The sequence below is a fragment of the Megalops cyprinoides genome, chromosome 2 (assembly GCF_013368585.1).
Source record: "Megalops cyprinoides isolate fMegCyp1 chromosome 2, fMegCyp1.pri, whole genome shotgun sequence".
Lineage (NCBI taxonomy): Eukaryota > Metazoa > Chordata > Actinopteri > Elopiformes > Megalopidae > Megalops > Megalops cyprinoides.
The window spans coordinates 8,333,112-8,346,004 of NC_050584.1; the positions used below are offsets into that span (position 1 = coordinate 8,333,112).

Consider the following 12,893-nt stretch of genomic DNA (forward strand, 5'->3'; position numbering starts at 1 on the left):
GGTGCAGTGGGACAATTCTGTGTTTATTCCGAAAGCTCTCAGGGCTAAAGTCATCCAACAACTCGTATAGAGAAGTCAGAGCAATTCCAGGTTTCAGTAGTGTACATCACAATTTTTATGTAGTGATAAGGCATGCAACTCTCAAATAGGCGCATATGTCATTTTTAGGAAGTATCCAGGCAGAAAAGTTATAATTGTGTTTTGAAATATTCTGTGGTTAGCAGTTAATTGAAAATGAAAAACTCCCTAAAATACATTCTTTTAAACTTGAGCCAGGTGAAACCATGTCTATTGCTGACCGGGCATGGCCTGTGTGCTTCCTTTGACCCACACAGGACAGAAACCAGTCAAGGCTGTGAAGCAGATAATCTGCTCCGCTCAAGAAAGATACAGCATCCTTAACATTTCAGGAGAGTACACAGAGGGCTTTGTGAAGAATAACATCTTTGTGTATAAGTTTTATATATGCAGGTGGGTAACAAAGAGTACAAAATGATCACACAGAAGGCACTCAGCTCTCACAGCCCTCAAGTTTCACATAGCTATTTTGAACTTCCTGGAAAAGGATGCAATATATGATAAAATGGTTGATTTGCCTCTTCTGTATTGCAGGTCTCAGCTTTTGTGAAGTTTCTTGGAACTGTTGTTATGGCCACACATTCAAAATGAGCCAAGCAATTATGACAGAATCATTCTTATGTGGAACTGATGGCTCCAGAAGCAAATGCCCACATCTTTGAGGAAGTACAGTACAGATGAAAAATGCATTATTTTTATCTGAATAATCAGAGGACATTGGCAATACCAATATCTCAATCACGTGGTTGCTTGGAGGTGCTCAGACTGTCCAAGCCATCCAGATGTTTGGCTGAAATATGAGAGAAGTGGAATGAATCTTGGTGCCAAAACCAAAAAGACCTTTGTTTTGCTCCTGCCGTGTGTGGTAATCATTTGTGTTTGGTCAGTTGCCATGGTTGGACTCATTGGTGTAGTGAGTGTTCTAGAAGGTAAAACACTTGACATAAAGTGCAGCTTTATATTTCTACAAAATAGTATAGTTTGTCTTTCACCAGGACTACATACCATGCTGGCCAAAAAAAATACTGCCTTGAGTTATCAAGTTGTAGTAAACTTAACCTGGACAGTGCAGTTTCCCAATTGAAATTAAATTCCCGACATTAGCCTCAGAGATGAAGATTTTTTTTGTGTTATCTTGGACATTGACTATTTTCAGAAAGGCAGCCTCTCATAATACAATGTGAAACATGTGCTATTCTTTTAATATAGTGTATGTACATATGCAAGGCAGATCTAGAATTGTATTGTGTTCTGGCCTGAGTGGGATTTCAGTTTAAGTGGAGGCATTTCATCATAATGACTTCAAAGAAGCTTTGGGCGACTTTCTTGAGAGTGTGCTGGCATGGTGACTGGGAAGTAGGGACATGTCTACCCAATGCATGAAATTGTAGACATAAACATTTTAAGACCTCATGAAGGAGAGAATATTTACAATGGCAAAAGAAAGCAAGCCATCAACTCCTGTAGTATAGTTCTACCTCCAAGTATGCTGGTGTAATTCCATGGTTTGTCCTAGCCAGCTCTGTGGGGACAACGGCTGTCTCCCCATTCCATAATTACATTTTATGAAGTCTTCAGGAGGCTTTGAATGGTTTCAGCAACACACAGTGTATAACTTTCTCTTCAAGCCTGTGAAATATATTGTCCTTCCACTGTTTTGTACAGGAATCAAGTTCAGTGTGTGGGTCTCAAAGAGAAATGAAATGTATGTATTAATTTTTGGGTGTTTTTGTGGAATATGTTGTTTTTATTTTAAGTTGTATCTATAATAGAACTGGCTCTTTTTTCCACTTTAGACTTGTGGGACTGGAAAATATTTGCCACAGGCTTGCTGCAGTACTCCTGGCATCTGCTACCCATTTGTACCTTTTGCATAAATATGGTCCACACCATATCAGAATCACGACAAAGTAAATCTGCCCCACAGTGGTGGGGCTTGCTGAATATGCATGTGACCATGTGAAGTGAGGGGAAGAATTCAGAAACTGATTGGAATGCTGTCACCTGGCTCATGCTGAAATTGCAGAGACCACGTTCTGCACAGCATTTCTTGGATTCTTTTCTCACTTTTTTTGTGGTTCTGTCTGTCTTTTCTTAGAGATTTCTTTTTTTACCTTTGGTTGAACTTATTTTGCATCCAGACTATAGCGGCTGGATGGTGTAAATAATTATAAATAATTGAATTATAGAACCAATAATAATATATAATCTTTTCTTTCTAATAATCAGATTGCTCACTTTTATCTCCTCTAATTCACACTTCTCACAGAGTTGAGAAATGTATTTATTTTTACTTTTTTTTTTTTTACCTTGGTAGAAGGTCGATGAGGACCAACACAAGCAAATCATTTTCTGTGTTTTTCACTGCTGCATAGAGGATGTAGTCCAAGTAAAACAATGTGTGAAAGAGTTCAGGTTCACAAAGTAAAAGTGTGCATGTGCGTGTGTGTGTATGCGTGTGTGTGTGAACCGACACTGCTACGTGAGGGTGTAATACATTCCAGCTGCGTGGATCACACAAAGGGGCTTGAGGGTTGCCTGAACTCTCATAAGAGACAGTCAGCTTAGTAGGATTCTGATGGCATCTTCTATTATGACTAGTCAAGCAGCAACTTCAGCGGAAGTGGAAGCCATTATAACTCACAGATGTTTGAATTATATCAATATCATATCAAGCATTACTATTTATTACAATACTACAGTACATATTGTAATGTCTATAAATGAAAGGTTTTTTTTAGAATAAAAGCAAAAACAAATCAAAATGTAAACAAACATTTTCCTATTTAAAATAAAATGTCATATTTTGGACATACTTATACTCATGCTAATTTTATGGTCTACATTGTTCACTATATCTATATGGGGATATCAGCTGGTCAGGCATACTACCCAGTGTCCATATTTCTCTCTACTCTGTAAAGGTCCATATTTAATTAAATACTTTTTTTAAATTTGCAATGTAGCATTTAGCAGATTATGGTGTGTGTTTATTCCAGTTGTGCTTGAAATGTGAGTGAAAGATAACTATATGGTCAGCATGTCAGCACAAAGAGTGCGGAACACTTTTCTGTATAGCTCCAAAAAATTCAAAACCTGGACAATAACAAATAAGTATGTGAGTTTATTTCTAATAATTATTCCTGAATGTATAGTCAGGCATGCATGACATAAGACTATATCTGGGATCCCATGTCCACACCAAATCTGGCATATACATTGCCAAGTTGTATTCTTACACCGTGACTGCCAATCAGAAGGCAAAGACCAAGAGCAAAACTTTTAAACACACCTCTAGTTCTTCTGAATTCTTATTGCAAAAAGTAAGCTGCAATTACTGGTTAGTGGAGGTCACAAAACTGGAGACAATAGTGTCACTGTTTCACAAGAGGTGTAGTTGTTAAGGAGTTCAGCTTGTTACCTCAGAGGTTGCAGGATCAGTTCCCAGATGCAGTACTGCTTTGGTACCGTGAGCAAAGCACTTGAGTTGCCTCAGTAAATGTCCAGCTGTATAAACAGATAACATGCAAATAATGTATTTTGCCCTGGGCAAAGGTATCTGCTCAGAAGTTTTGTAAAGCCTCAGTGAGTCAGCTTAAAGAAGGTGCATGTTGTAGACACAGTCATCACCTCACATTTTACATAAAAGGCAGCCTGTGCATAGGTTTCATGTTTTATATCTTTGTCTAGATAGTGTTTTTGTGCTATACAATCACCGCCCTCAAATTATACCCTTTTCATAGGCAGACTGAGAGCTAAGAGACAATGAACAATGGACAGTGGTACCATATAATACCAATGACACAATCAGGAATGCAGTGAATGAACTTTGCTGTTGTAACAGGCCCAGTGAAGCACATGATACTGTATCCAAACATACCATGCCACACAGATTTTTTTTTATTTTCATAATGAAATAAAGTAGATATATTTTAATATAGACCCTTTCAAAAAAGTCCATCAGATTTAAAAGCCCAGCCCTGTGATGGAATAATCAGTGTGCAAGCTCAAATGGTCAGATAATTTAGGAAGACCTATGTAAGACCCATGAGTGTCTCAGTGAGGTTGAGTGTCTCAGTGAGGAGAAAATCTTTTGAGCCATTACTGACCCATGTGTAATAGCTGCAGATGGGTCTGTGAATTTACATAGTAATGTACACAGCTTGGACAAGTTGTATTTATTGTTTTCTACATGCAAAATGAATATCAAACAACAATTTATATTTTTGTTACATACTTTATTTGGTTCTTATGTGGCCAAAGCAAGAGGCAGCGGGTGCTTTTACATTTAGTTTGTGGTACCTCAAATGATCGGTGTGTGATTATAACAAAGCTAACGAAGAATTGTTCCCTTGATGGAAAAGTAAATAGTATTCAAACAAAGACCAGTCCTCTGGCACAGATGGAGAACCCCTGCAAGACCCCATTATTATGTTCATTCCTTGGTTCCGCATGAAACAGTTAAAAGAGGTAGCTGCAGGTCCTTTTTGGGTGTCTATCTTGAGTTTCAGCTGGTGTGGGTTAGGTCAGAGGGGACCACTTAGGAATATGCCCACACACATGGTCATCGTGGCAGGTCAGGTATCTGTATGCCTCATTTATCCTCAGTTGAGCGGCTGAGAGGTGTGTCTGAGCTGTCTGGCCTTTTTCAGCTTTGCTAACTGGTAAACAGGAGCGAAGTGCAGGTAGAGTGATACTATTCAATGGTAGTCATCACTAGGAGCTTACTGTCCCTTACTCTATAGACCTTAAAGTGAGGATCTCCTGTGCCATTTCTGTTTTGCACCTCCATAAGTGATTTTCTTTTGTATAAATACAATGATAAATCTTTGTGTGCAGTGCCTTGTCATTTCATGGAACAGTGTAGAGACTGCATTGAATTGAAGATGGCACAGTCCCAGGACACCGGCAAAGGGATTGTAGTTATGGTTCTCATGTTACTCATATTTGCTGCGGTAATCATGCTTTGAAGCCCTTTCTCATGGACTAAAATTCAAGGCGACACAAATTTCCAAGTGGGTTTCATTGATTTGGTCCAACTACGTGCGGAAATGATCTGCTGGCCATTATGGTTCTGGCCGTTTGTGCAGATCCACAAATGTTTACATTATAAGGATGGTCACAAAACAATCCATAAATTGTGTAGTAAGCCGACTTCCATTTGTCAAGCAAGGTAAAGTTGTATTGCAGGAAAGAAAACAACAAGTGACAAGACTGATTCTGAGATTGTCTCTTCAACACACACATTGTCTCTTCAGCCAGCCACACTACTTATTTTCCATACATGTAGATTAAATGTTTAAATTCTGCTTTCATTGCAGCAGGTATAGGGTTAGAGAGTGAGGAAACAAGAAAGCACAGTCAAAGGAAAAATTTGAGAGATTTGTCTTTATTGTTCCCGTATTATTTAAGGCATTAACCTGAAATGCTTGAGGCGCTCTGCTTTAGGTCTTAATCTGTCTGACTGTGCTGTTGGTTATCAGGAGAAGAGAATAAATGTACCATAGACAAAATATTTAGCCAGGTTTCTGCCAAAGTGGTAAGCAGATGTTGATGCCAAATTTTTGTGCCGGTTGAATTGTGTACATTCGTGGAGTTTAGTGTAATCTTAAATAAATGTGTTTACTGTGAGATAGATAGGTTTTATAAGTATTTATTAAAAGTATTTTTATTAAGAACAAACAACAATGAAAAGAGCAAAGATGCAGGTGAGTGGCACACTACAGTTATGGAGAGATTAGTACATTAGTAGCTAATGTTAGCTAGTTCACTGAAAGAGGAGGGCAGTGTTGTTAGGATTAGGGCCAACACTAGCTACCAGTAAGAGATTATTATTTTATAAGAGATTAGTATTTTAGATTAGTTTTAACCCAGACACTTAGTGGTTACTATGGAATAAGTGTCAACATTATCAATCGGTGCAGATGATCATCTATTGTATAATATTGTCTTTTTTGATGACTATATCAGTGGAGAAAAGGACATAATTAAATGAGCAGCATGTAGAAAACATCACTTCTGAGAAACAAATAGGTCACGTTCTGAGTATTTTAGTACAGCCCAGTTGGAGTGTCAGGCATTGTGTTTAAATTTGCTTGTTGCAATTACAGAAGGCAAGTGTAATGATGCGATATATAGTAGATGTAAGTACAGTTTCCAAAACTTGAGCTATTCAAAAACTAGTGTCCTATATATGTGACAAAGTCATTGGGTGGTGGTAATAATAAGCACATTAAATGTCACAGGCATATCAAAAGATGTTTTGAATGTCTGACTTGTCATTCATTTGTCTTTGTACAGAGCCTTCCTCCATTGCTGTATTAGTTGTTTGTCTGGATCATGTTTGATTTGTTTGTGACGACACGTTCAGCTGGTGATTTTCTGGTATGTCAGTTTTATGTTGCAGACTTTACTCCATGCTACCCTTTCAGTTGTTTTACAGTTCAGCAAGTTAATATGTTGCCACAGTATTTTCAGTATTTCCGTATTTTCAATATTCAGAATGATCAAACCAACTCATTTCTGATTGCTGTATATAGCCTGTAAAAACATGAGATGTTCAGAAACACTTCCTCTTAAAAAAGCGTATACTCATGAGACACGTCTTTGACTGTTTTTAAATGTTTACCTGTATGCGTTTATCAATGGATAATTTAGACAAAATAATTGTTTGAATTATTGACCTATTCAGTTTGCATTTTTCATGCTCAAGAACTTGCTTTGCTTAGAGTATGGGAGTATTCATCCTAATGATTACCACGATTGACGCAGGTGTCCAGATGGGTTCAGCACGTCATTGTTCCCCTTCATTTCCCCAGCAATTGTTCTTCATGCTGGAGCTGTTGCAGTCCTGATAGGCTGTGCTGTACGCCATGTTTGTTCTAAAATGTCTAGATATATGCTTCCTTGTGCCCAGTATATCCTGTATTGTCCTGACATAGGCTTCCCAGTACAGTTTGTCCTGATGTACCCTAATATAGGCTTCCCCATACACTGTGTTTCCTGATATGTCCTGACATAGGCTTCCCCATACACTGTGTTTCCTGATATGTCCTGACATAGGCTTCCCCATACACTGTGTTTCCTGATATGTCCTGACATGGGCTTCCCTCTACACAGTATGTCCTGATATGTCCTGCCATAGGCTTCTCTGCACACGTTGTGTCCTAAGATGTCCGTGTGTGTGTTCTGTCATTTAGGTAAAGGAAGCTCCAGCATCTCCTCCGACGTGAGTTCAAGTACAGATCACACACCGACTAAAGCTCCAAAGAATGCAGCTACCAGTGAAGGTAGGCATCTGGTCTTGATTAGGCATTGCCCCCCCCCCCCCTCCCCCCTCCTTTTTTTTTAAAGCAACATTGACTATTTTTGGAAAAGTTGTGTGTTTCTGGAAGTGCCTTAAATTGAAAACAAACTAGCTGCTGCCATTTCTGTTGAGAACCTCGAGTCTTTTCTTCTCTCTTTTGCTCTGTATAAAAACCCGGCCCCATCAGGACGAAGAATGTGAGTCTAAATCTAGGGCTGAAATCTCCCGGTCTTAACTTTGCATGTGCGAGAGCAGGCAAAGAGGACAGTGGGAAAGCAACACGACTCTGCTGTTTTTTATTAGTTTCGTGTGTCCTCCTTTACTGTGCTTGTCGATCCTACCACCCATAATACCATTTGTGCTGTGTAGTAACATTTGCCTCAAAGAGGACAGCAGCGCTAGTTCATCTAATGGAGTACCAGTGAGGCGAAGGCAGTGGTTAAGAACAGAGCTATGACAACCTGTTAAAACATTTTGGTGACATTGATGTTGCATTTTTGTTCGCGGTTTGGCTTCAGATACATAAAAATGAGATAAACAATTTAGTAGCCTGGCAGTGCAGGATTTAGCTATGTTACTGCAATAACACATAAGACAATGACAACAGGACTGGTTTTTATAAAGAGATTATTTCTATATAAAAAGTCAACAGTTTTTTTCAACGGTTTTCAGGAAGATGTCTTTCATCATATTTCATCATATTCATTTTTTATGCTTTAGCTGTGTTCTGAAGAAATGTATTGTCTGAATTTGTAAACACATTTGCTTAAAAGTGTCATAATATTTACACTGAAGTTGTTATTTTACTGTTACATTGATTGGTTTTTCTTTCATAGGACTTCTTTGTTTTTAGAGTGGGAACTGCCTGAAATATTTCTGTCTGTCCATAATATTTACCTTAAATTATAAAACAAGTCTTTGTTCATCACAGAATTTGATCGCTACAGTTTCATTCCACTATGAAGATTGTGTTTATTTAGGAGAGAGGTCGACAGAGTGTGCTGAAATAAAAACAACACATGCTCAGAGACACACTGGCAGGAAAACAGCCAGGTGTTGGCATCGGCAGACTTTGGGCCTAACCTGATTTGTTTTGAAAATGCATACACATGCATGCGCATGCACGGACGCGTGCACACACACACACGCACACACACACACACACACACACACACACACACACACACACACACACACGCACACACACACACACACACACAGAGTCCTGATTGCTGGCCTTCAGAGGGAGGCCGTCATCAATCTATTCTGAGTTCCGTACACGCCGTAATTTGTCTTCCCGGAGTAGGCGCCACCAGAATAATAGCTGGGAGGGCCACACTCTCAAAAATAACAATGGTACAAGGCAGGCTCAGAGGGGGCCTCTACACTGGAAGGGCAGCCTTGGCCCTGACCCTATGGTTGTGGCGGCTTTCTGAAGGAGCCAATTAGTAGGCATAACTCCTGTCAGCTCCTCTACTGCCAGCCCATAGTGGACACCAACGGCCTTGAGCCTGGAAGCTGTGCCCGCGGCTTGGCACAATGCACAGCCACTTGATGAGTTAGGCTTTGAGCTGGTCGGGTGATGTCTGCGCATTATGTTGGACAGAGCAGGCCTCAACTCCAGTTTGGCTTCACTGGTTTATTTTACTCAAAGTTTGCATTTAATTAAACCCTGTGTTTCTCTTCTTCCTGGAATGAGTATAATTGACGTTGTTAAGAGTATTATATGCTGTTGAAATTTAAAATATTAAATTTTGTGGTGAATTAAAGAATTCAGAATTGGGCAGATACCTGAAAATTAAATTTATCATTGCCAAATGTAAAGTTCTACAGGTGAGAAACAACAATTTAAGGAAGTATTATGTTATGAAGGGTTCTAAATAAGAATGTGTGCAAAATGAAAAAAGGCTTGAATGTCACTATTGACCTAAATTTGTCTTGATCTAGACATTATGCTAAAGCAGTTGAAAAGGTAAATAGGATGTTAGGATATAGTGTATAGCAGAAGGCATGTGCAATATCAGCAGTTTTTAAATATCAGCAGTTTTTAAAATGTTACAACAATCTGTCTATTCTACAGTGTATGTAGTAATTATCTTTAAACCATAACATATATTGCTGCTGGAATGAAAAAATTACAGAGGAGAGATGCACTGATTCTAGTTAAAGCGAGAGGCAAAGTGAGTTTGTCTTATTTGTGATAGCGGGGCTTTGATCGATACAGACGATGCAGAAGCAGAGTGGAGTCTCCTCCTCACTAATGCTAGAGGACCCCATAGAGTAGGAATCATCTGGCTGCTGTAGAGTGAACCCTGAGGAAAGAGAGAGGGAAAGGGAGCGCGATGGGAATGCCCCTCCTCTCATTATCACAGGAAACAGGATACCAGGGGGTTGCGGTGTGCAGTTTCATACAGAGATAAGGCATAATCTACAGTGAAAGGGCTAGTAGGTGGAAAGCCTGGTTTTGATAGGGAGAGTGTGTTTACCTCCTAAAACCCCTTACAGTTACCAGCACAGTTCTATGGCTGGCACAGAACTGGAGGAGGCTGTATAATGGCCTTGGTGGTATTTTACGTACTGGTTCCAGAGAACGCGCAGTCTGTGTTTCCCATTTAAAAGTGGTTTCGTTGCTGGGTTGGACACTGCTGTTGTACCTTTGAGTATTGCTCTTACCCTGAATTGCTTCAGTAAATATTCACCTGTAAATGGATGATGTGTATGTAAATGTGATTTAATTTGGAAAACATTGTCCACTAATAATATTGTTATTGTTATTATTGTTATCATGAAAAACATATTTTATATCTCATTTTCCTCAAGATTTTAACTGATCCCTGGTAGCTGCCGCTAATGTGATACTATTATGAACCCTCTCACGTAAACTGAATAATATTTAGTTCTGACTTGGGAAAACATGTGTGTTAAGACATATTATCTGGTCAGTTTCTCGGGCTCCATTTGTCATTGTGCTAATACAGGAACTAATCTGGATTTATATCAGCAAGGCTGTAAATATTGCAGTTTCATACGCGCTCATTACATCATATGCAATTTCCATAATCCTGTCTGTTTGGGTGCTTAGGGATTTGAAAGGGCTTGCTTTTCTGGCTCAGATAAACTATGAATCAAGGATAGCCACCTGTGTTCTTGGAGACCATGGTGAATTTCTAATTCATCTATTAACATTACAAGCAGCAGCATCTGATTTATACAAGATGGCTAGTTAATGGTTTTTGTTCCTTGTGCGTTATTTAGAAGTTAACATCCTATGATGTTGGAATTCTAGATGTTAGAATAGCCTGGAACAAACAAAAGTTTTAGTGTGCTTTTGCTTATGCAGAAGTTTTTTTTATTAGATGAAAACAGCGTTTCGGGTGTTTGGAGACAAAGGAGACATGTCATTTACAAGCACTTAAGGAAAGATTAAAGGTAAGGAAATTCTATTTGTAGATGCTATGCCAATGCCCTTCGCTGCAGCCCCTCCTCTCCCCAAAGCTGCTGTAGAGCTGATGGAGAGGGCAGGAGGTGGGGAGAGAGGCAGAGGGGGTTACTCACAGGGTAAAAGGTGGCAAGGTTTGTCCCGGGGGCCTGACCCAACACCGTCTCGATTAGCTCGATTCAAAGGGCATTGTGTAGCGCTGCCTGTTTCACCACAACACTGCAAGCAGGCATTGTTCTGGCCACGGACTCTGTTCTCCTGCTGTTTCCGAATGGGACACTGCACTGGCAGCATTCCAGCCCTGTGGAGCTGTGGGCATGTTCCTCAGTGAAGACACGGAGCATGTGTGTGAAACATTGGGTATTGCGGCAGTGTGGAGCCTCAGGCACTCAGTCTGTAAGTGTGACATTCATTCTTTATAGAGAATTCTTTATATTGAATTGTGCACATGTGGTTGGAAGAACCAAGAACAATCAATGGAGCAACCAAGAGCTAGATGATTGAGGGTTTCAGAGTTGGAATGCATACTCAAATGTTAGTACTGTATTCCAGTTCTCTGCATCCCCCTTTTCTCTCTGATTTCCTTGGCTCCTTTTCAGTTTATTCTGTCTTTTTTTGCTGAGCAAACTATGAGATACCTGTTCTGCATTGACTCTCAGAGATTGAAGCATTCCAAGCACACTTTGAATTAGTGTCATACTTTTCCACTGACTGCTTGTGACATTGATCTGTAATTAGTAATTTCAACATCTGTGCTGTTTTTTTATTCATTTCAAAATGTGGTGAATTCCTTTTCTCCCAAGAGATTGTGGGGAAACACAACATTTCTACCACAGACACGACATAAGATATAACAAGGAAGTAAAAAGTGTGGAGTTATTGGTTACCAGAGACACTATATACATTTATTCAATGGCTTGATTTGTTTTGAGAAATTAAAAAAACAAAGAGGGACTCTCTGTTTGATTGGTATGCACTTCAGTGCTGACAGAAGTAAAAGAGCAGAAAGTCCAATAAAGCTGTTTTGGTCTCCCAGTGGAAATGTCTCCCGCCTGATGCTATTAGCAGTGAACTTGTCCCTGAATCGTGAAACCGTCTGCCTTTAAACGGCTGTCTTTGGCAGGCCAGGTGCTTGAGCTGGCGGAAGAAAGCTGGCCGTTTTCTTGCGGCCAGATCTTGCCATGTTTGTCAGTCTGAGTTATGTATACAACATTTGCTCTGCAGTATATGCGGCCTCATGATTGTCATAGGCATTACTTTGGATGTTTTCATTTTTTTATTAATCACTGGTATGATATCTCAAAGCAACTTATGCTATCTGGAGTAAGGAGTAAATTTGCACAGGCACATTAGAGAGTCATGGGATGACAACTGTTGCAGTATTATTAACTTTCCATCAGATAATAATTAAAGTGTGTCCATTAAGGAATGTTGATATTTTCACTGTCTGTAGAGGCTCACAACTAGCCAGTGACAGAATGCTTATTGTCTCTGAGTCAAAGGTGTCTCCTTCTTCACCAGCTATGAATGAAAACATGCCAGCCAATGGCATTCAAGGCATCAGGACCTTAGGGGCTATTATTTGATAAAATTTCAGTAGGTTGACATCAGAGGTACTATTACGTTGTGGGTTTAATTTCTGAATAGTTACTTGTCTTGGAGGATTTACAGTGTAATGAATTTGAAATTCCATGTACAGTAAGCAGATTCTCAGAAAAAGACCCATTCTGACCTTTAGCCCACTGGTCCAATCTGCAAGGAGATAAGCGGGAGAATAATTATGTGTCAGCACACCAGAGGCCAGAGGGAGATGGATGCGGAACGCCAGGCTGTCTCCAGGCCAGCGCGAAAGCTCCAGACGCCAGACAGCGGTCAAGCTACCATGCCCTTCCCGCTGCAGGGAAACGCAGTGTGCTAACACCGCTGGCGCCCACAGCAAACACTGCCGGGCTGCCAGGGTCCAGCACTGGAGGAGGGCCAGCCCGTGTCACTCAGGCTATGCTCTCCTTCAAAGTCTGTGGTGTGTGTGTACACTGCAGTAGGCTTCCGTGCGAGGTGCGTTGAGTCACT

The 12,893-nt window shown here is 40.1% G+C and overlaps 1 protein-coding gene across 2 annotated transcripts in view; it reads left to right on the plus strand.

Moving 5' to 3' along the window:
- Positions 1 to 12,893, plus strand: part of LOC118773456 (F-box/LRR-repeat protein 7-like) — a 68,306-nt gene that overhangs the window by 11,719 nt on the left and 43,694 nt on the right. The window contains exon 2 of one of the 2 annotated variants that reach the window (XM_036522392.1): positions 7,278 to 7,367. In XM_036522392.1, coding sequence (XP_036378285.1) covers positions 7,278 to 7,367 — 90 coding nt within the window. Of the gene's footprint in view, positions 1 to 7,277; positions 7,368 to 10,779; positions 10,814 to 12,893 lie in introns of those variants that run through there. The other variant, XM_036522393.1, reaches the window with a different exon arrangement.